The sequence below is a fragment of the Camellia sinensis genome, chromosome 6 (genome assembly GCF_055761805.1).
Source record: "Camellia sinensis isolate YWXY chromosome 6, ASM5576180v1, whole genome shotgun sequence".
Classification (NCBI taxonomy): domain Eukaryota; kingdom Viridiplantae; phylum Streptophyta; class Magnoliopsida; order Ericales; family Theaceae; genus Camellia; species Camellia sinensis.
Window position 1 is genome coordinate 107002962 of NC_138966.1, and position 24146 is coordinate 107027107.

Below are 24146 nucleotides of genomic sequence, written 5' to 3' on the forward strand. Positions count from 1 at the left end.
TTGGTGCCTAGCGCCAACGGCACCCGATCACTCAGCTCCTCACCATCCGTCAGATGGAGAGGGAATCGTTGCGTAGCTTTGTCACTCGTTTCAACACCGAGGCCTTGTAGGTGGCGAAAAATGACGGCAACATCATTCTCATGGCTTTCATGGCTGGTCTACGATCATCTGGCTTTTTTTTCTCTCTCTCCAAAAACCCTCCAACCTCCATGGCAACATTCCTCTCTAAAGCCCAAAAATATATGAACGCCGAAAATTCTCTAGCTGCTCGACACGATTCCACAACCAAAAACCCAACCCTTAGAGAAAAGAGAAAGGAATTTGAAACCAGAACCACCCAGTACACACAACAAACACCTCAGTATACCAACCGACCTGCTCGAGCCGACCGGTCGGCACTTACCCGACCGCCCGGCCTGTTCGAATGGTACACTCCACTCAATTCCCCCATCAAACAAGTCTTTAACCAGATCCAACGAAATTATCTCCTGAAATGGCCACAACCATCGAGGTCTCCTTCCACCGACGAGACCAGTCCAAATATTGCCATTTCCATCAGGACCACGGCCACAATACCGAGGAGTGTGTTAACCTTAAAGACCAGATCGAGAGCTTGATATGCCAAGGGCGTCTTAGTCGGTTCACAGCAGCCCGTCCCCAACAACGGTCAAAGACCGAACATACCAGAGGCAACCACCAACACACCCCTTCCCGACAACCCGCACAACCTAACCAAGGCAATGATCGACCCCCACCATAACCCCAAGCACAAGGCAACCCTGCCCCTCCGGTTGGAGAGATCAGAGTCATTGCCAACGGGCTCGCATGCAGAGGACCATCCCATTCGGCCCAACGAGCAGAACTTAGAAAAATCAGGTAGGGCTCCGATAAAGAAGTCGCAACATTAGACCGCCCTTTCACCCAAACAGTGGATGGAACCCATCACCTTTACGGAGGCCGATTGCACAGGCATCCGCTACCCTCATGACGACCCCCTCGTCATCTCTGCTATCTTGTCTAATTACAAAGTTAGACGAGCGCTTGTCGACAATGGCAGCTCTTCAGATATCATCTTCCTGAATGCCTATCGCCAACTCAAGGTCGGAGAAAAAAGATTGTCCCCTCTCCAAACCCCGTTGGTCGGCGTCACGGGGGATCGGGTGACCTCCATAGGTTCCATCGATCTTCCCATTACCATCGGAGAGTATCCACGGTGGACCACCAAGTTACTCACTTTCGTTGTCATCGACTGTCCTTCCGCATATAATATCATCTTCGGCCGCACAGCCCTTAACGCTTTTCAAGCTGTTATGTCCACATATCATCTGGCCATGAAGTTTCCTACCGACCTCGGGATTGGCATTGTGAGGGGAGAGCAGATTGTGGCTAGAGAATGCTACGTCGCTTCACTCAAAGAGGTCAAGCTGAAGGAGGCTATGATCATCGAAGGACTTGACGTCTAAGATGAAGATGAATTAGTCAGAGGGGAACCAGTGAAAGAACTTGTTAAAGTCCTCATCGACCACACCAACCCAACAAAAACAGCCAAGATCGGCAGCCAACTATCCTCCCAAGCCAAGGCCGACCTCACAGCTCTCCTAACCGAACACAATGATGTATTTGCCTAGACCCATTCTGACATGCCGAGTATCGATCCCTCTTCATCATGCATCGTCTCAGTATCGAGCCCCACTTTCGACCTTTCTGCCAGAAGCAGCGTGTCTTTCACCCAGAACGCAACGCCCTTATCGCCTTTAAGGTAGACAAACTATTGAAGGCACGATTTGTCAAGAACGTGGGCTACCCCAGATGGCTGTCAAATGTGGTCCTAGTCCGTAAAAACAACAGAAAATGGCGACTCTGCGTCGACTACTTCGACCTTAACTGAGCTTGCTCCAAAGATAGTTATCCTCTCTCCCACATAGATCTGCTTGTCGACGTCACTACCGGCCATCAGATGCTTAGTTTCATGGACGCCTTCTCTGGCTACAATCAAATTCTGATGCACCCGGCTGACCAGGAATACATCTCCTTTATCACTGACTAGGGAACTTACCACTATCGTGTTATGCCATTCGGGTTGAAAAATGCCAAAGCAACTTACCAACGGTTAGTCAATGCTGTATTTCATCACCAGCTAGGTCGGAACATGGAAGTGTATGCCGATGACATGCTTGTCAAGAGCAAACTCTCCTCTGATCATCTGGCAGACCTGTGGGAGACTTTTGACACCCTAAGCAAGTATCAAATGAAGCTGAATTCGGAGAAATGTGCCTTCGGTGTAGGATCTGGGAAATTTTTAGGTTGTATGGTTAGTCAGCGAGGTATCGAGGCCAACCCTGAAAAAATCAAGGCCCTGATAGAAGTGCAGTCTCCCAGAACTGTCAAAGAGGTGTAACAACTTACTGGCAGAGTTGTCACCCTCAACTGTTTTATTTCCCATGCAACAAACAAGTGCCTCTCCTTTTTCAAAGTCCTTCGATAGGCCTTTGAGTGGACCACCGAATCCGAAGAGGCCTTTCAACAATTGAAGCAGTGCATGGCCAACCCCCCCTTACTCTCCCAGGCGCTCTTAGGTGAGATCCTCTTTCTCTATTTAGCCGTGTCGAACACTGCAGTCAGTGCGACCCTCATCATGGAGGATGGCTCAGTACAGCGTCCGGTTTATTACATTAGCCGAGGTCTCAGGAGGGCAGAACAAAACTACCCTCTACTGGAAAAAATGGCCCTTGCCATAGTCATAGCCTCAAGACGACGTTATTTCCAAGCTCACTCCATAGTAGTCCTCACTGACCAACCTTTGAAGAAGGTAATGCAACAGCCAGAGTTATCCGGCAGACTTATGCATTGGTCTGTAAAGCTCAACCAATTTGATATCTCTTACTGACCTCGAATAGCGATCAAGGATAGGCTGTTGCCAATTTTATCTTGGAATTCACCAATCTCACCCCAACCACGCCCCTTCTGCCCAGGCAATTCAACACTGAGGCAGAAGATCCCCACTCCTGGGCCCTCAATGTCGATGGATCATCTCGCAAAGAAGGTAGTGGGGCTGGTCTTATCCTCACCGCCCCCGAGGGCTGTTATTTCAAGTGTGCTCTCTGTTTCTTGTTCGACGCCAGCAATAATGAGGCTAAATATGAGGCCTTGATAGCAGGTCTGCGACTAGCCAGAGACATTGGCATAAGCCATATCCAAATGTTCAGTGATTTCCAACTGATCGTCGGACAGATTACAGGGGAATTCGACGCAAAGGAAGACACAATGCGAGCCTACAGGGATATTGCACTCCTCCTCATTCGCCTTTTCAACACCTTCCACATCAAACACATCCCTCGGTCAGAAAACTCCAAGGCAGATGAAATGGCCCAATTAGCCTCAGCTGACTAGTCAGACCTTAGCCATGGCGTCCGTCTTGAATACCTGGCCCACCCCGCTACTTCGCCAACCCAACAGAAGATCAACTTCCTCCAAAAAAAACCTATCCCATGGGCAACCGACATCCTTCTGTTCTTGACAAGCGGGGAGTTTCCAGACGACAAACAGCAGGCTGCCAAAGTCAGAGCCCGATTATTCAATTACATCCTCGTCAGCGGCCTACTGTACAAACGTGGGTTTTCACGCCCATACCTCAGGTGCCTCAGTCCCGCTGAAGCGATTTATGTGACGAAGGAAGTCCACGAGGGTGTATATAGCAATCATTCGAGTGCCAAGTCGCTGGCACATAAAATCCTTCACACCGGCTACTTCTGGCCTACTCTCAACCAAGATGCCACAGAATTTTTGCTTTAGTGTGATAAATACTAGCGCTTTGCCAACATCCCCCATACTCCACCTACAGAACTGATTACACTCAGTAATCCCTATCCATTTGCCAAGTTGGGCATCGACCTAGTTGGTCCATTGCCCACCGGTAGGGGCCAAACCAAGTTTGTTGTGGTCGCCATTGATTACTTCACTAAATGGGTGGAAGTAGAACCCCTTTCCACAATCGCTGAACGGAACACAGTCAGATTTATCTGGCAGTCGATCGTATGCCGATTTGGGATCCCTCAAGCCATCATCTCAGAAAACGGCAAGCAATTCGACAATGCCAAGTTTAGGAAATTTTGTGCAGAGCTCCATATTCAGCCATGTTTCTTTTCCCTAGGTCATCCATAAGCCAATGGGCAAGTCGAGGTCACCAACCGCTCTCTCCTCAAGATCATCAAAACCAAGTTAGAAGCCGCTAAGGGACTCTGGGCTGAGTAATTACCAAACGTACTCTGGGCCTATCGCACTACCACCCGAACCCTTACTGGGGAGACCCCCTTTCGCTTAACATACGGCGCTGAGGCGGTCATCCCAGTGGAAATAGGCCTGTCGACCCTAAGGGTTTTGCACCTGGATCTAGAACTAACCGAAGACTTGCGTCGAGCTGACTTAGACTTGATTGAAGAGCTCCGAGAGACCACTGCTGTCAGACAGGCCTCATATCAACAAAAAATGAAAACACACTACAACTGCAAAGTTCGACCTAGGGAGTTCGCAGTTGGGGACCTAGTCTTGCGCGAGGCAACTCTTGCCACCAAAAATCCCGCTGAGGGCAAGCCAGCAGCCAAATAGGAAGGGCCTTACATCGTTAAAGCCAGACCTCGCCTAGGTACTTACCGACTCCAAGACGTAGAAGGCGGAGACCTCCCCCATCCATAGAATGCCGAGCACTTGAATCGTTATTTCTAGTAAAACGGCGTCTTCTACTTTTGTACTGATCAATTGTTGTATGTTCTTTTTGACGATCTACACGCTTGTTCATTTTGGTCCTTTATATACGTGGTGTAAACTTGTGATCAATAGGCTACGTCTTAAATGCAAATGACCTTATATTCCCATTATCTGCGTTGTGTTTCAATAACGACTTGTTAACTCAAGCCTCAGCCAGACTGAGTTAATTGAAGCCTCAGCCAGACTGAACACGAAGAGCTCAGCCAGACTGAGTTAATTGAAGCCTCAGCTAGACTGAGCACGAAGAGCTCAGCCAGACTGGGTTAACTCAAGCCTTAGCAAGACTGAGCACGAACAGCTCGGCCAGACCAAGTCGATTAAAGCTCCAACATGGTAGAGCCTTTCCAGTCTTAGTCAGAACTCGAATGAAGAATTCGCATAGTTGCCATACTTAGTTAAAATCCAAGTTCATAATTTAACATTTTTTACATCACACTTTTCTCACAAGTTAGCTTGGTTGCCCATTTTTAAACTTTTTACATCACAATTTACTAGCAATTTTCACAATTCACGCACAAGTCTTACTTTCACACCCATTTTTCATTGAATTCTGCTCAGCCATTTTCATTATTTCAAATTTACAACTCAAAAGAAATAACGACAACAATAATACAAAAGAAAACTCGTTGTTTTATTCACAAACTTATGCTTTCATACAATTCGCTACAGAAGTTACATAAAAAAAAAAAAAAAACAAACAAACAAACAAAATAACCAAAGTAAAATTTTTACACTAACACAGATCACTCTTCCTCACTGGAGGCAAGATCTGCCTCTTCAATGCCCTCGTCTAAAGGGGTCTGGGTGATGTCGTCTTCGCCTACCTTCACGAGGCTGAAGTCTACGTTTGGGAATAGCTCCTACACCTTATGCTTGAAGGTCATCCAGTCGCTGTCCCAGAACTCGCTCATTTCATGCTTGTAGAAGTCAGACTACTGGAAGCTCTGGATCACTTCCTTTTCACTCCTACCTCCAGCGGCCGCTCGCGACGGCCCAACCCCCACATTCTCCTCCTTTCCCAAGCTGCTGGCGACAGCGGCATCTATGGCCATCTGGAAGTCGGCTGATCCCATGAATTGTTCTACGGCCGCCATACACAGGTCGGGGTACGCCGCCCTCTCAGATGCCAATTTCTCCCTTTCCTCCGCCAGGGCCTTCTCTAATGTCGCGATTCGACCATCGGCCTCTTCCTTGTCCTTGACCGCCTGGTCCCGCAGATCTTCATTGCTAGTCATGGACTCCTTCCATCTCTCTTTGGCCAGGCTTGCTGGACCTCATCTAGTTTCCTCTTCTCACCCGCCAACTCGAACTCTAGCGATATCGCCTTGTGGCGCTTCACTTCCAGCTTTGATTTGGTTGCGAGGAGCTCGGTAATAGCTCGCTCCACTGAGTAGCTCTGCACTAGTGCCAATACCTCAATGTTTTTTGCCCTTTGCGTATACTCCAACCCTTTGGCGCATGCACTCCGAGTGGCCTTCTTCTACCCCGCTGCCTCAACCATTAGGTTCTGTACCTGCAATTTTGCCTCTTCCAACTGGGTCCTCAGCGGCCCTACTTCCACCTTAGTGCACGCGGCCTTATTCATCAAGGCAGTTGCCAGGGTCGCTGCTTCCATCTGGGTGGAGTAGAACCCTCTCAGGAGGTCGGCCTCCTGTTAACTATGCCATCAACAGCACGACCGCATCCTCCACCACCCCAACAAAGCGGTCGGCTACGACCTTGGCTTCCCCCCTTCTGTTGAGCGACCTGCCAGGGCGTGCGTGGTATAATGCGGTCGCCAGCGCAACACTCGTCTCTGGCTTGCTGATCCCAGTCTTCTCTTCGCTGGGACTTGAGGTTACTTTTGGTACAGGTACCACCATTGGCACCATAGGGGCACTTAGGCCCAAGGGCTCTTTCAGTACTTAGGCCCTTGAACCCTTGTCTTCTTTCGCCACTTGGATGGTCTTCTTCGCCTCTTCTGGAGCTGCCTCCACCTTTCCCTCCTTCATCTTCCCCACCATAGAGGCATTCTCCCCCCCTAACCTCATCTTTTTCAAGACAGGGGCGTCTTTTCCCCCCTCACCAACCGCCCTCTTCTTCCTTGACTCCTTCCACACCGCCTCCACCTCCTGTTTACCCCTCTCCTTCAGTGGGTCTACTGGGGGCGGTAGTGGGGCAAAGCCAATTAAGTCTCTGTCGCCCAGCAGTTTGGGACGTGGTCAGACTCACTCCCTCATCACCAGTTTAGGGGCTGGCCCCAATTGTGTCTCCTTATACTTGTCCGCTCTGGCGAACAATCTCCTGTCCTCTGCCTCCTCCACCTTCCTCCGCGCCTCTAATTCCTCCCTCACCGGATCCTCCTCCGTCAGCTGTGGTCCTAGTCTCAGGGCAAACAAGGTTGAAGGAAGGATCAGCACATCCCACTTCACCCCCTTCTCCTCCCTCCACTCCTTCACCTTGTTTTTGGCTGCCACATCTAACTTTGGCTCCACCGATTTTGTAGGGACTTTCCATGTTGTGCGAACTTCCCTCCCATCGTTTGCTAATACAAAAAACCATCTCGGTCTCCACCCTTTCACTGAAGACGGCAAGCCTGCCACTAGACCCCGGCCCGCCACTGCCTGCAAGATCACCCACGTCTCCTGTTGACCCAAGGCCTTGTAGTAGGAGAAGAATTCCTTCACTGTCATTTTTGTCTTTCGGTAGCCTGCAGCCAGGCTCTCGCACAGGCCATTAGTATTTTCTAAGCGTTCAGCATCAACTACCATGGTGCCACCTCTAACTTGTTAAGAACGTCCACCACTACTTAGGGGAGTGGTAGCCTCTGCCCCCCCTCCCCTCCCCCCACGCAGCGCCTCCTCATATAGCGTGAACCCCATCGGTCATGTATCCAACGCCCTCTCCTTTGATGTGGGCATCATCAGCTCTATCTCCGCGAGAATTTGGTACTTCCTTTGTACCTCCTCTAACTCCTCTGCGTAAATGTGGACTTATCAGCCTTGGTATGCCAGTGGTCCGGTTCCACTTGGCTAATTGGCTCAGCAACTACGATCATCGTCATCGGACGACCCCGCGCCGCTTGACTAGCTCCCCTCTCCTCTCTTCGCTCCACTCGATATTGTTCCACCAATTCCACCGTGTCGTCGTCTCCCAACGAGTCAAGCCTTGCGGCTGGCACTTCATCTCAAGTCATCCCTCCTACATGTTTACGTATTGTTTCGGACGTTGGCACAATGAAATTTGCAAAGTGTTGTAGAGATGTGTCACACGAGACAAATGAGTTCACTTTAAGGATGCGTTGGTTTTTTCCAATAAGGTAGGTAAAGGGAATAACTCCAAATGCCCACAGTTTGCCTATATTCCAAGGGGTCAAGATTAAATTTCGCCAGTTTAAAATTTTTTGAAAATTTCCGCCCCCGCCTCTTCAACACCCTATATTAGCCTACCCCTTCATTTCCTGCTAACGCATCACTTCCCTTATTACGGGATTGTGCCACGTGTACGACCACAATTCACTACTCTTTTTCCCTTCCTTGTCTATTCCACTTCATATCATCACGTGCCACACCGTGCCTCGAGCCCCGTGCGCCGCCATTCCCCTTTTCACTCGGTCACCCTTCACGGTTGGCCCTCATCGCAGACGGTCTTCCCACTCGGCCACCCTTCACGATCGGCCTTCCTCGCAATCGGTCTTCCCACTCGGTCACCCTTCGCGGTCAGCCCACCTCTCACTCGACCCTTTCACTCGGCCACCCTTCACGATCAGCCCTCCTCGCAGTCAGTCTTTCTACCCGGTCACCCTCCACGGTCAGCCTACCTCTCAGTCGACCCTTTCACTCGGCCACCCTTCACGGTCGGCCCTCATCGCAGTCGGTCTTTCCATCTGGTCACCCTTCGCGGTCGGTCCTCAGTCGACCCTTTCACTCGGCCACCCGTCACGGTTGGCTATCTTTGCAATCGGCCCACCTCTTAGTTGACCCTTATTCCAGTTGGCCTTCGCCGTCGGCCCACCTCACAGTCGCTTTTCTCTCCATCGATCCCTCGCAACCCCAATATTCTTTCTTATTCCATTCGTTAGACTGAAGCTGCACTTGGAAATGGGGGACTACTGACATAGGTGGGCCCATAGGAGCTTTTGGCCCACCACTTAGAGCCCAATGCATAACTCAAACGCTATAGCCCAACATTGCTGGAACCCAACGTTGCACCAAAGACCAATGATACTTAAACCCTTACCAACAAAAAAACCCGCCACGTAGCTAGACAAAGATCCTGCAGAGTTATTGCACCATGCATCAGCTATTAATGAGCTCTCCTGCAACATTTAATACGATAACCCCTTCATGTCGAGGCAAAACGGTTTTACCATGAACAAGGCAAGCTAAAACGTAGGCTTTCGGCCAACATGACAGGTGAGAGTGGACAAGGAAATGATGAGCAAAGGATATAAGCAGGCTTCTAAAACAAAAAGAAGGTTAAGTTCTTGATCACCATCCTATCTCTACATTTCATCACTCTCTCCTCTAACTTGCTCGTCGGAGGGTTCAATGAGGGACTCCCGTTTCCCGTTGAACTCTTGTGCAAGTTTCTCCGTAAGCCCAGCAATCGAACAACGGCTTGGGAGGCGTAGATCAACCCGACCCGTTCTATCAAGAGCTAAAAGCATCATCAAGGTTATTATCTGTGGGCTCAGGAACAAAATATCTTGGCCCAAGCCAACCAGACAATTGGGCTGAGGATAAAACAACCTTACCCGGTGGAGTAGCCTTAGAGGCCTCGGTATACAACAAAATATTGTCCATTGCCCCCAGGTGGGATAAACTTTCGTTCACCCCTACAACCTTGTCAGTTGGCACAGACACGCCCCCTGAGCCCTTACCCCGACCAGTATCTGACACCATATCCCTTAAATTTACTCTAAAAATAATGTCCAATTTTAGACAAAAATGCCATGTTGGAAGGCACATGACACAATAATATTTTATTTAAAATTGAGACTCAAAACTCAAAATCTAATCCCAAATTACAAGAATTATCCTTGATTTTAATAACATTTATTGACAAAATTTTATTCGAGAACCAATTAATTGAAATACATTTGTATATATTGAAGATTAAATTGACACAATTTAATTATGGCAAACCAAATTTAACGCTCTTCTTGGCTTAGTTTTGAAATTATGATTTGAGTGTGAATTTATGGTTTAAGTGTGGAATGGTGAGTTGAGTTTTGAAAAGAGAAAATTTGTTTGGTTATGAGTTTAAAAAGAATTATAAAAGTGTTTTGAAAAAAGTTTTTGAAATCTCAATTTTGAATTTTAAAAAAAGTTTTGAGTTGTATTTTGAGTTTAGTGTTTTTGAATTTTGTATTGTATTTTGAAATTTTTTGAATTTATTTTTTTTAAATTAAAAAATGTTTAAGAATATTTTATTTTTTTATTTTAAATACTTTATTTTATTTTGTAAGTATTTTAATATTTTAAACTTAAAACACAATTTCACACTCAAATCGTAACCAAACACATAACTTAAAGCTCAATTAAAAAATTATTTTCAAAACTCATAACCAAACACATAACTCGAAACTCCACATTGCTTTCAAAACTTCACACTCAAATTGTAACCAAACACAAAACAAAAAATTAAAATATTTAAAAATATATTTATAAAATAGTATAAAATATTTAAAAGAAAAAAATAAAAATATTTCAAATAAAAATTTTATATTTAAAAAATATATATATATTTTTTAAAAATACAGTACACAAATGTATAAAATATAGTGCACATTAAAATAAATAAAAAAAATATTTAAAATATAGAATATTTACTTCAAAAAAATAAAATTAAGAAATTTTTTAAATATTTAAAATAAATAAATTCAAAAATTTTCAAAATACAACTCAAAACTCTTTTCAAAACTCTTAACCAAATAAATTTTCTCTTTTTAAAACTCAACTCAGAACTCATAACTTAAAACACGATTCCATACTCAAATCACGATTCTAAAAAATAATTTTTTTAAAAAAATAAAAAAATATATTTTATTATTATTTTTTTAAATAGAGTTGTGAGAAGAATTTTGAGTTTTAAAAAGAATTTTAAGTTGTGTGCTTGGTTATAAGTTTTAAAAATAATTTTTGAATTGAGTTTTGAGTTTTAAGAAAATTTATTTAGTTATAAGTTTTGAAATTTTTTGATTGGAATCACAATTCCAAAACACAACCAAATGCTACCTAAATATTTTTTGTTTATACATTAGGGACTAAATTGACATAATTTAAACATTAGATACGAAAACGAGACAAAGCTTATACTTTGGACCAAAAAATCTTATCAACCTTTTTTTGAAAAATGATGTGTATTTTGCTTAATGTTTGATGTGTTGAACAGTATTTTTATGAGAAAATTGTGAATGTTGACATATTCTTAAAAACCATGGTTTCTGAGAGGGTAATTTATATGCGAATTGGGCCGAGCTGGGCTTTTTTGGGCCTCAGTACGAAGGGCTGAGTAAAGAAGTCATAAAGTTACTCCGGTCTTGGAGAGGCTTAGAGTTAGCCCGGTCTCAAGCCTAGAAGGTAGACCGGTCCGAGGGACTCTTGATGTTAGTCCGGTCGAAGGACGCTTTGTAGTTAGACCGGTTTAACGATGCTTTGAACTTATACCGGTCATGGCGCAGTAAAACAAGATCGGTCTAAACCTTAATAAAAGATAGTTCGGTTTTGGGCATACCATGGTTTATAGAAAACTATGGGCAGAGAACCGAACTAGGTATAGTTCAGCTAAGCATAGTCGTGACTACTTCGGTCGGATGGTAGGTTGGCCATGGAAGAACCATCTCACTTGGTTTAAGCAGTGAGGGGGGTGTTGCAGGATAAGCATTATCTTTCAGGAGTATGAATCCTAGGAGGACTCTGCATGGAGGAGTAAAAGTCCTACTAGGATTGTGCCACGCAAAACCTATAAAAGCTCACAAGCATCACCTATGGAGAGGTAACACACAACTTTGATTCTTGAATACACAGAGCTTCTGTCTTTGTCCTTTTTTCTGACTTAGGCATCGGAGGGGTTTCCGGCACACACCCGCCGGCTAGCTCATGTTTGTGTTTTCAGGGAGTAAAGCGACGACGTTTGGAGAAGCGCAGACTTGATCAACAGGATTATACAAGAAGGTTTATTTCTTTCCCGTACAATTGGCGCCGTCTGTGGGAAAAACAGATAGGACAAAACCTCTTGATCAAGCTTTACCTCTTTAGGAACAATGGCGCACAATGAAGATTTACCGCAGTCCGCCATCGACGAGCAAACACTAGATGGGGGTACAAGGCGTGAAGGACTACCTTCTATCCCTCCTATGGCAAACTTGGAGCCCCAACGACATAACCCCAGGAGGGATACTAGGGGGAGGTGGAATAACAGCCCCCGTCACTCTCATTCACAAAGTCCTGACAGGCAAAGGCAGAGGATTGATCCTCAAGTTCTGGAGGACCGTGTGAAGGAGCAAGACGAATTAATAAGGAAGATGGCGGTGGACATGGAGGCCTTCAAGTGCCAGATGAAGGGAAAAAGAGTGGCGACAGGAGAGGGGCACAAAAACAAGACGCCCCCTCGCCGCTCAGAAGACCATGGAAGGCATTCAACACCATCACAAGCAGAGAGTAGAAGCCTCAGGACAGGCGATACTCAGTCTAGAACCTCCAGAATTCGTTACTCCAGGTCTGAGAGAACGAGATCATTGAGGTCTTACACAGAGGGAAGTACCTACCGACCCTCACACTTGCACCAAACATCATCCAAACAGACGGAGTTGCCAAGATCATCCGCTTTGCGAATCATGCTGGAAGAAAAGGCACGGTGGAAGGAGGACACCAGGGCGGGCGACCCTCGCAGAATTTCTGCCCTTCAACGATTGGCTCCTCGATCGCATGGAAGCGTCGAGGTTGGAATGCCAATACCACGCCCTGCCTACGAACCGACGGACAAAGCATTAGCAAGGCTCAAGACCTCGCCGTTCGTTCCGGCAATTGAAAACGCGCCCCTACCTACTGGCTTCCTTCAGCCCAAATTCACTACGTACGAGGGGAAAACGGACCCCTACATTCACCTAAGCCATTTCCGCCAGATTATGGCGGTATATCAGCGAAACGAGGCTCTAATGTACATCCTCTTCCCGTCAAGCCTTGGCGATCTAGGCTTGACTTGGTTTGAAAAACTTCCAGAAGGCAGCATAGCCTCCTGGGCGCAATTGGCAGAGGCATTTGTCACAAGGTTCAGAACAAACACCAAGACCCCGGTGGAGATTGACCAGCTACTCTCCATCAACATGGGCGAAAAAGAGACATTAAGGTCCTATAATAGTCGCTACTGGTAGACATTCAACTAGATTGGGGACTGCCCCACCAATCTCGCCATTGCACAGTACAAAAGAGGCCTTCCAGTCGGGAATAGACTAAGGGACTCAATCACCATGACACCACCCCTCACCATGGAAGCCTTGATGGAAAGAGTGCATCAACACATCAGGGTAGAAGTGGATGGCGCACGTGCCAAAACACAATCTGGCACGACCACAATACCAGAAAAGAAGGCCTCAGCAAAGGTCAATGCGGTAGACCGTCCAAGAAAAAATGGACGAGGCAGACGAGACAACGAAGAGGACCAGGATAAAAGATGGTTAAGAGTCCGCACTGCCATAACCACGGTCTTCAAGAAACCGATCTACTGAATTCTAAGTGAAATACGGGATGAGCCTTTCGTCAGATGGCTAGCTAAGCTTGGGGAAGCACAGAAAGACTACGATGAAAGGTCGCGATGCACCTTCCACAAAGAAAAGGGGCACCGCACTGAAAATTGCATGCCATTAAGACAGCATCTGGAGGAGTTGGTGGCAGCCGGTCACCTGGATAAATACATTGAAGGAGGGACACAACCAGCCCCCCAGGATCATAATAACCCCAATGGAATGCAGTCGACGCCCACCTCAAGGCATTATCAACGTGATACATGGAGTCTTTGAACCTGAGCGTGTATGCGAGCTCAGGGGATCAATCAAAAAGGTTGAACACTTAAGAGAGGTGCTAAGTGCCCAACCTGCCATCAAGAAGGGGAAGACAGAGGCCAGAAACGTCATGTCTTTTTCGGATAAAGACTTGGAACGGATATATTGCCCTCACAATGATGCCCTGGTCGTCGCTCTCCGAGTCAAGGATTTCGACGTCAAGCGGATTCTGATTGACCAGGGTAGTTCATGTGAAATCATGTACTACGAAACATTTAAACAATTGAAGCTACAAGACAAAGACTTAGCGCCTGCCGTATCTCCCCTAATTGGATTCAACTCCATGCCAGAATGGCCCATCGGCAAAATAATTCTTCCAGTCAGAGCAGGAAGCGTGACGAAACAAATGGAGTTCTGGGTATTGAAGGTCCCCTCCACTTACAACATCATCTTGGAAAGAACATGGCTCCATGCCATGAAATCAGTAGCATCATCCTACCATCAAGTAATGCGGTTCCCCAACGGAACTGGAGTAATTGAAGAGGTCTTTGGAGACCAGATTATGTCCAAGCAATGCTTTGTCACAGCTAATGGCAACCACGCTGCCAAAGGATATGTTCATTCAGTGGAAGAACCTGAGAGTAATGAACTGTTCGCAGATGTCAGCAAAGCAGCTGATCAAAAAGCGGTGGAAGATTTGGTAGAGGTAAGAATAGATGAAAAGAACCTGGATAAGTTCTTCTTGCTCGGTTCGTCATTGTCCAGCATTGAAAGATTAGAGGTCTTGGAATTTTTGACCTCTAACATCGAAGTGTTCGCCTGGACACCCTATGACATGCCAGGCATTGATCCAAACTTCATTTGTCACTAGCTCAATGTCCACCCATCCGCCAGGCCAATCATTCAGTGCACTCGCAGGTCAGCACTCCACCACGCTGAAATAGTGGCAGAAGAAGTGGGAAACCTGCTGGAGGCAGGAGCAATCAGAGAGGTGCACTATCCAAGATGGATCTCCAATACAGTCGTGGTGCCAAAGAAGAATGGCAAGTGGCGTGTCTGTGTCGACTACAAAACAGTCAACAAAGCATGTCCGAAAGACAGCTTTCCTCTACCACAGATAGATTAACTGGTCGACCTAACGGCAAGGCACAACCGACTTAGCTTTCTGGATGCATACAGAGGCTACCATCAAATCGCCATGCATGAACTAGACCAGGAGGTCACATCCTTTACAACTCCAAGAGGACTATACTGTTACAAGGTCATGCCCTTTGGCCTAAAGAACGCAGGGGCAACATTCCAACGAATGGTCACCAAGATGTTTGAACCATTGTTAGGCAGAACAATGGAGGCTTACATCGACGACATGGTGGTCAAGACTAAGGATGAGAATGACCATCTCAAAGACCTAGGCGAGATGTTTGAGATCCTTAAAAAGTACAAGTTGTGCCTCAATGCGTCCAAGTGTGCATTCGGTGTAGGATCTGGCAAATTCCTGCGCTTCCTTGTGACCAACCGGGGCATAGAAGTAGACCCCTCTCAGATCAAAGCAATCCAGGATTTGGAGAGACCAAACTCAGTAAAAGAAGTGCAGTATCTCACCAGCATGGCAGCTGCGCTCAATCGGTTCATAAGCCGGTCATCGGACAGACTACGACCAATCTTCCATGCCCTAAAAGCCAAGTTTGAGTGGGACGAAGAATGCGACCGCGCTCTGGAAAGCTTAAAGGAATATATGTCTTCTCCACCATTGCTGGTGGCCCCAATCCCTGGAGAAGAACTCTTCCTGTACCTGGCAGTCTCTCAACATGCAATTAGCGCAGTGTTGGTCCGTGTGGAAGGAATCCAACATCTGCCCATCTATTATGTCAGCAAGACATTGCTGGGAGCCGAAACAAGGTACTTGCCACTGGAAAAACTGGCATTAGCCTTAATGATGGCATGAAGGAAGTTGTCGCACTACTTTCACGCCCACACCATAGTTGTCCTCACAGCTTTTCCATTAAAAGCTCTGTTTGAAAGAGCAAACTTTTCTGGGCGAATCTTAAAGTGGGCAGTAGAGTTGGGACAATTTGACATCAAGTTCCAGCCCAGAACCGCGATAAAGGCCCAAGCTTTGGCAGATTTTGTCGCAGAATTCACCCTAGGAAGTCATCATATCTGCCCAGTCGACCTGACTGATACGACCAAACCAGGGATAGAAGTTGACGCCAGAATAGCGCAACCCCTGGTGCAGGATATTCAGTCAGACCCCAAGGCAGACCAGAGTAAAGACAGCAAGGAAGAAGCAAACCATACTACACCAAGCCAGGACTCACCAACAAATAGAGACTTGGTACAATCAGATAGCAAGGGGTAGACAGTAAGCATGGACCTTGAAGAAAACAATAGCAACATTCCTGACCCCACGACATCATCTGACCCCTCCACTTGCTGGAAGTTGTTCGTTGGTGAGATGTGGAAGCTCTTTGTGGATGGAGCATCCAACCGGCATGGTGTTGGACTTGGCATAGTCCTTATCTCACCAGACGGCCTGGTTGTGAAGCAAGCAATCAACCTTGGCTTCCTAGCATCAAACAATGAAGCAAAATATGAAGCACTTCTTGCAGGACTCAAATCAGCATTTTACATGAAGGCCACCGAATTAATGGTCTACAGCAACTCACAGCTGGTGGTAAACCAAATTTCTGGCGACTATGAAGCAAATGATGACAGGATGGCCAAGTACCAAGAATTGGTCAGAACAGAGATCAAGAAATTTGAAGTAGTAAGGATAGAACAGATTGGCAGGGAGGAAAACAGCAGAGTAGACGAACTAGCAGGCTTCGCTTCAATGGCAGATACTTCCATCCCTCATCCGTTGCTCATCGACTACTTACCAAGACCAAGCATTGAAGACCCCAAAGCAGAAGAAGTATGTTGCGCCGAACTAGGCCCCTCATGGATGGATCCTATCATACTGTTTTTAAAAGATGGCGTCTTACCGGAAGAAAAGAAAGAAGCCAACAAAATTAGAGCAAAGTCGCAGCGATTTTGGCTCTCCCCATCCATGGCATTGTACAAAAAGTCATTCTCTGGACCTTATCCAAAGAGTGTTCACCCCAACAAAGTGGAAACATTCTTGTTTGAGATACATGAAGGTGTGTGCGGAAGCCACCAAGGAGGAAGATCGTTAGCTTACAGAGCCATTTCACAAGGATATTGGTGGCCATACATGCAAGCAGACTCCGAGAAATATGTGAAGAAGTGCGAGAAATGTCAGAAGTTCGCACATTAAATACATTAGCCGGCCAGAGAACTCCTACCATTGACCAGCCCATGGCCCTTTGCAATGTGGGGCTTGGACATAGTAGGACCACTTCCAACATCGCCCGGAAATAGGAAGTTCTTTCTCGCAGCAACAGACTACTTCACAAAGTGGGTGGAAGCAGAAGCATTGGCATCAATCAAGGAAAAAGATGTGAAGAAGTTTGTTTGGCAAAATATCATTACTCGATTCGGCATACCTAAAGCCCTCATATCAGACAATGACACCCAGTTTGATGGCAAAGTCTTTAGAAGCTTTTGTGAAGAATACAAGATAGAGTTCTACAATTCTACACCAGCATATCCTCAAGCAAATGGCCAAGCAGAAGCATCAAACAAGGTTGTCTTGGATGGACTGAAGAAAAGGTTAGAGAAGGCAAAAGGCAAGTGGACGGAGGAACTTCCTCATGTTTTATGGGCTTACCGCACCACACCTCGACGATCAACAGGAGAAACACCATTCTCCTTAGCCTACGACATGGAAGCAGTAATCCCACTGGAAGTTGGTCTCCCCACAATTCGAAGCAAAAATTTTGATCCAGACCTGAATGGAGAAGCCATAGCATTGGAGCTCGACCTCACTGAAGAAAGAAGAGAAAAAGCACTAGTCCACATTGCCTCATATCAACAAGAGTTATACAGGAAATACAACAAAATAGTGCATCCAAGGCAATTCAAAATCGGAGATTGGGTATTGCGCAAAGTAATGGGAAACACCCTGGTGCCAGGAGATGGCAAGCTAGGGCCTAATTGGGAAGGTCCTTACAAAGTGGTTGGGTTAGCAGGCAAAGGGGCATACCACCTAGAAGACAAGGACGGCAAAGCAATTCCCAGGCCATGGAACACCGCCAATCTCAAGTTATTTTATTTTTAGCTTTCCCCTTACAAACATGTGTAATTTTCTCTTTCCTCAATAAAACAAGTCGATTCTTTTCAGCATAGTTATTTTCTGTAAAAGTTAGTTTTAGTGAAGTTAGGAACATTCCAAACATTTTATTCTAAGTTGGCTGGAAAAATTAACTTAGAGGTTGGCTGGATTAAACCAACACCCTTCCTAAGCCCAGGATAAGGATCCAAGCTGCAGGACATTTGGTTGGAATAACCAAACATTTTATTCTAAGTTGGCTGGAAAAACTAACTTAGAGGTTGGCTGGATTAAACTAACACCCTTCCTAAACCTAGGATAAGGATCCAGGCTGCAGGACGTTTGGTCGGAATAACCAAACATTTTATTCTAAGGTGGCTGGAAAAACTAACTTAGAGGTTGGCTGGATTAAACCAACTTTTGTTACTCTTCAGCCAAAGTAAGGGTATGGCTAGAGACGTGGTTGGCTGGATTGAACCAACTTTTGTTACTCTTCAGCCAAAGTAAGGGTATGGCTGAAGAGTGGTTGGCTGGATTAAACCAACTTTTGTTACTCTTCAGCCGAAGTAAGGGTATGGCTGAAGAGTGGTTGGCTGGATTAAACCAACTTTTGTTACTCTTCAGTCAAAGTAAGGGTATGACTGAAGAGTGGTTGGCTGGATTAAACCAACTATTATTACTCTTTAGCCGAAATAAGGGTTTGGGCTGAAGAAGTGGTTGGCGGGATTAAACCAACTCTTTGTACTCTTTAGCCGCAGTATTTATATCAGCTAAAGAGTAGTGGGCAAGTCAGCCTAGTCAGATTGATAAGCTAGGACCGGAATAAAGTATTTAAACCGGAATAACAATTGGTGCAAAAGAAGATGATTCTCATTAATCAAGTTCAAAGCGATTACATGGGAGGGGCTCCCAGCCCGGTTACAAGTCAAAGAAAAAAAAATTAATAATAATACAAAATCAGCTAAAAAGGTCATCTATTTCGACATCCAGCTTGGCATCAACCCGAAGTCCTGTTTCAGACGGAATTACAGTCGGAGTTGGGAGCTCGGTTTCAGCAGGTTGCTCAATGGTCAGATCTTCTACTGTAGGCTCCGCCCGAACTGATTGGTTAGCTGGAACATTGTCAACCGGAGTGTCAGTTGGCTCATTCTGTTCATCGTCGTCGTCAGACGCTTCAAGGAATTGCTTCTGAAGATCGGCTGCATACTCTGCCAGTGAGGCCGGAATAAAATACTGAGGAGCATTGAAGACCTCGATGTCGGGACTGCAACCGAGCTGCTCCACAGCACCCCTCCAGCCACACTTGAAGAACAAGTCCTTCGCAGCTTCACACTGCTGGATGTATGCAGCTTCGCCTGCCTTGAAGCCCTTCAGCTCGGCATCTTCAGCCTTCTTCTCCAAAACTTTTATTTTGGCGTCCTTAACACCCTCAAGTTTCGCCAGTTCCCGCAAATACTTGTCTTTCATCTCGGTTAGCGCTCTTTGTTTGTCGGTATTAGCCGAGGTAACTAGTCTGGTTAGACGAGTTATCTCGGCCTCCAGCTCGGCTGTCCTTTGTTGGGATTGATTTAGTTCGGCAGTCTTGGCTTCGGCTTCCGCCATAGCTTGCCTAGTTGTTTTCCTTAGCTCCAACACTCGCCTGTGAGTGATATTGTTTTTCTGAATGGCCTGCAAAAGAATTGTTTCTTTTTAACCGAGCTAAAACTTGGAAGAATTAGAAAGATCGAAAAAACCTACTTACCAGAATCATTGATTTCGTTGAAGACCGGATGGACTTCATTTCGGTGTTCAGTTGGTTGTGGTGGTGCTCCATGTCTTTTGGAAGACACACACTCTTGGCCAGATTGAAGGCCAGTACGTGATCCTTTTCTGCGACCACCGAGTCGGTGTCCTGGATATCTTGGTTCTGGAAAGTGAGCTTGGGTGCCCACGTGGAAGAGCTAGATTGGTCGGATCGCTCCGACTGAGGGCTCGGTGGAAGGCTTGGTGGCGGAAGAATGGTCTCATCTTCGTCCACAAGGCGCTGCTCGGTTTGGCTAGTCCGGGCACACTTGTTCACCCGAGATGAAGAAGGCTGTTGTGAAGGTAGGGCCACAACGGCCTGTTGCGTTTGGCTTGGTGGCGGTACTTCAGGTCTGTTGGTTTCGGTCAAGAGGGCCCTGACTCTGTTTCTCTTGGCCATCTCTTCTTCAGCGGTCAGTGGGATTAGTCTAATTTGTGGCAAGGTTGGGTCTGGTTCAGAGGCGTCCTCAAGCAGAAAGTCTGTTACTCTGGCTTTTCGGCGACCGCTGTAACGATATGTCGGGTCAAAATTAAGAAGTTTGGCCCAACTTCTTTCTAGAAAACGTAGTGCGGCACGAAGCGTGTTCAGGTTGGGGTAACTATACAAAGATTGAAGATGGGCTGAATCTGCATAAAGAAGACAAACTGTTTGTTCGGTTCAGGAGCAGGTAACCAAAATAAAGCAAAGCATGCCAAAAACTGAAGTAATTATACCAGGTTCTCCTTTATTCCAGTTTATATTTCGGCCAGGGATCTGGGCTTGCTGGTCTTCAAAATTGCCAGACACCCAAAAAAAGTCATCATCGTTTAAGTCCTTATCCGGCATATCTTTTATTATTTTTTCTCTGCGACGACGTATCCTAAGGTAGTAGACCCAGCCGTCATCTTTGGAGTCAATGGAGTATTGGTGGAGTATTTCGGCTAGACCGAGGTTAAGACCGGCTCGGCGGTTTAGTTCGGCTATTCCCATTATTATACGGTAAGAATTGGTGGAAAGCTGAGTTGGGCATATTCTGGTTTGTCTTAGGAATTCACCAATCAAGGGTTGAACGGGGAATCTTAGTCCGGTTTCTATTATTGATAGGAGGGTGAAAGGTACATAGCCCTGTTTTCCCTATGGAAGGGTATCTTGTTCGGCCAGAATAAGCTGGACGTCGTCAGGGATGTTGTAATCCCTTCGGAATTCGGCCAGGCCACCAGGGGTTTCTTCCAAAAACCTATACTTCCCCATTTATTTTTTAAGTTATGGATAATTTAGTTCGGTCGCAAAATTGTGCTCAGTAGCTCGGTTGAGCGCGCACTGGAGTGCCTGGGCAAGCTAAGTCTGCAAAGTGGAAAACAAAGGAGTTAAGCACAGATCATTGGACCATGCTACAAAATAAAAGCAAGAGAAGGAGTCCTACTTCGGCTATGTGGATGCTACAGGTTCTATCTCGGTTTTAACAAGGTGCTTGGTAGCTCGGATGGATTAGTAGGTAATGTTAGACCGGTTGAGCGCCTCGGGGCAGCTTTCTGGGTTCGGTCTAAGAACTAAGAAAGCTGGTCTAGCCCCAAAGACCTAGATCGGTCGAAGTTAAGGTTTCCAGTATGCTAAGTTCAGTCTTAGTTTGGTTCGTTTATCCCGGCTACGGTAAATCAAATGATGGTTTGACTTATTGAAATTGCTAGTATGAGTATGAAGTGCTAGCTCGGTTGTATAAATAGATTAGTGTGGCATCAACTACAAACTACTTTTTAGTTCGGTTATATTGTAATCTTGGATCAAACGCAGTGTTTTATAGATTACTTCATGAAGTTCATGGGGTTCTTATGAAGTTTTTCCTAGAAAACGCAAGGTAGAGCAAGAAAATATGTTTTGCAAAAACAGAAACAGTGTGCCAAGAATAAAAGAAAACAAATGCAAAGACCACAAAAGCAAAACAGGTTTGAAAAGCTTACCAGGTGAAGAGAAGGAAATGGAAGTAGAAAATGGCAGCGAGCACGAGCTTCACAGTTGCAAAGGATGGAGAACAATGGAGGCAAAAGGAGAGAAGAAAGAGTGAATGGCGTAAGTGATTCAGAAACAAAGGGTTGTTTTGTGGAAAGAGAAGGGGCAAAAGGCGGGAACTGTTCAAATTATGCGAAGTACGAGGGCGGCGTGACAGCTGCAATAGGCCAATAAGGACGTGCCACGTATCAAGGGAAAGAGAAACGATTCAGTTGCTGTGATTGAAGAGACGTTTTGACTAGACAAACAAAGCCCGGTGTGGAATGAGCTCGGCTGGACAGGCTAAAAGATTTTAGCTCGGCTGGAAAAGCTAAAGGGCTTGAGCTCGGTTGGAAAAGCTAAAGGGTTTTAAGCTCGGTTGAAAAGGCTTAAAAACCATAGCCCGGCTGGTTAAACAAATAATCCCTATCATGCTATGCAGATGGAATCAAGGGGCCATTGAGAGGGTAACTTATATGCGAATTGGGCCGAGCTGGGCTTTTTTGGGCCTCAGTACGAAGGGCTGAGTAAAGAAGTCATAAAGTTACTCCGGTCTTGGAGAGGCTTAGAGTTAGCCCGGTCTCAAGCCCAGAAGGTAGACCAGTCCGAGGGACTCTTGATGTTAGTCCGGTCGAAGAACGTTTTGTAGTTAGACCGGTTTAAGGATGCTTTGAACTTATACCGGTCATGGCGCAGTAAAACAAGATCAGTCTAAACCTTAATAAAAGATAGTTCGGTTTTGGGCATACCATGGTTTGTAGAAAACTATGGGCAGAGAACCGAACTAGGTATAGTTCGGCTAAGCATAGTCGTAACTACTTCGGTCGGATGGTAGGTTGGCCATGGAAGAACCATCTCACTTGGTTTAAGCAGTGAGGGGGGTGTTGAAGGATAAACATTATCCTTCAAGAGAATGAATCCTAGGAGTACTCTGCATAGAGGAGTAAAAGTCCTACTAGAATTATGCCACGCAAAACCTATAAAAGCTCACAAACATCACCTATGGAGAGGTAACACACAACTTTGATTCTTGAATACACAGAGCTTCTGTCTTTGTCCTTTTTTCTGACTTAGGCATCGGAGGGGTTTTCGGCACACACCCGCCAGCTAGCTCACATTTGTGTTTTCAGGGAGTAAAGCGACGACGTTTGGAGGAGCGCAGACTTGATCAACAGGATTATACGAGAAGGTTTATTTCTTTCCCGTACAGTTTCAAATCAAAATGAACAGTGTTTCAATGATTTGGTTTGGATTTTAATTTTGTAAAAGGATAAATTATAGTGGTAATCACTATAGTTTGTTTATTGTGTCTTAATTTGACTCAATTTTTTTCTTAATTTTATAATTTTATTTTAATTTGATCCAATTGAAACTCTTAATTTTTTTTAATGAAAAATATGCGTATAACTGACATGTGTCATATTTTTAAAACTACAATTATAAACTTACTCTACTAAATGAGTTAACTTCAATCAATTTAGTAATAATTTTTCATCAAAATTACTAATGACATTATCAATTAAACTATTTACATACAATTTAAAATTAAGAGTTAAAATTAAATCGATTAAAATTGTATAGATGAAAATGATAAAACATATAAAATGTGGGGACCACCGATATAATTTGCCTTTTATAAAACCATAGATAGCGATTTGATTTTTAATTATTATTTTGAAATCAAATCAAATTACGCCATGCATACACTAACCTAGTGTTGGCATGGGGGTTGCCATCAGCCTGATGGCCCGCCTAATATGATATTTTTAGAGTTTGATAGTAAAGATAGGTTGAGATTTTGTAACCATTTAATATTTGAGTTAGGCTTGGCATGAAGAGTTCTAACCTAGCCTAGCCTATTTACAAAGTATTAATTATAATTTTATATTATTTTAGTCATAAACTAAAATAGAAAAAATATAGAAGATAAAAAAAATGTACATATAGTTCTTGTTTTGTTTTTTTTAGTCAAATATATATTTCTTTCTAAAGCTTAAATTAAAATATTTCTTAAAAATATTTTTGTTTTGCCATTAAATTTTGTTAATGTTTTAAATTCAAATAATAAATAAAAAATCTAAATAATTTAATATCCATTTAAGATAAAAAAAAATAAAAAATTAATAATTCATATCTATTGGTTAAATGAAGAGGCTTGATATTGGAATTTTTCTTTAAAAACAAACATGAAATGATTAGATTAAGCTCAATGCCAAGTCAAACTCAACTTAAAATAATATATATCTTCTTAAACCCCACTAAAAATTTGTCCAACCCAATGTTGGGCTCCTCATAGTGATTGGATTCGAGCAAGTATTGTCGGTCATTATTCATTGCCTATGGTAGGGTGTAAAATTGGCCCATGAGCTTGTGATCCACCTGAAATCTAGCCGCAACCTAGGTAGGCTCAACCCAGTTAGACCCGGTCAGGCTCGGGTCTAAGCCTAGTCCAAGACCCTAGACTTGAGTTGTATTTTTTG

At 45.0% G+C, this 24146-nt stretch overlaps 1 protein-coding gene across 1 annotated transcript; it reads left to right on the top strand.

Moving 5' to 3' along the window:
• The first annotated feature begins 932 nt into the window (after positions 1-932).
• On the top strand, positions 933-1463 carry LOC145793477 (uncharacterized). Its single transcript, XM_082876312.1, has one exon. It carries the CDS (start codon positions 933-935, stop codon positions 1461-1463), a length of 531 nt encoding a protein of 176 aa, XP_082732438.1.
• Positions 1464-24146: the final 22683 nt, after the last annotated feature.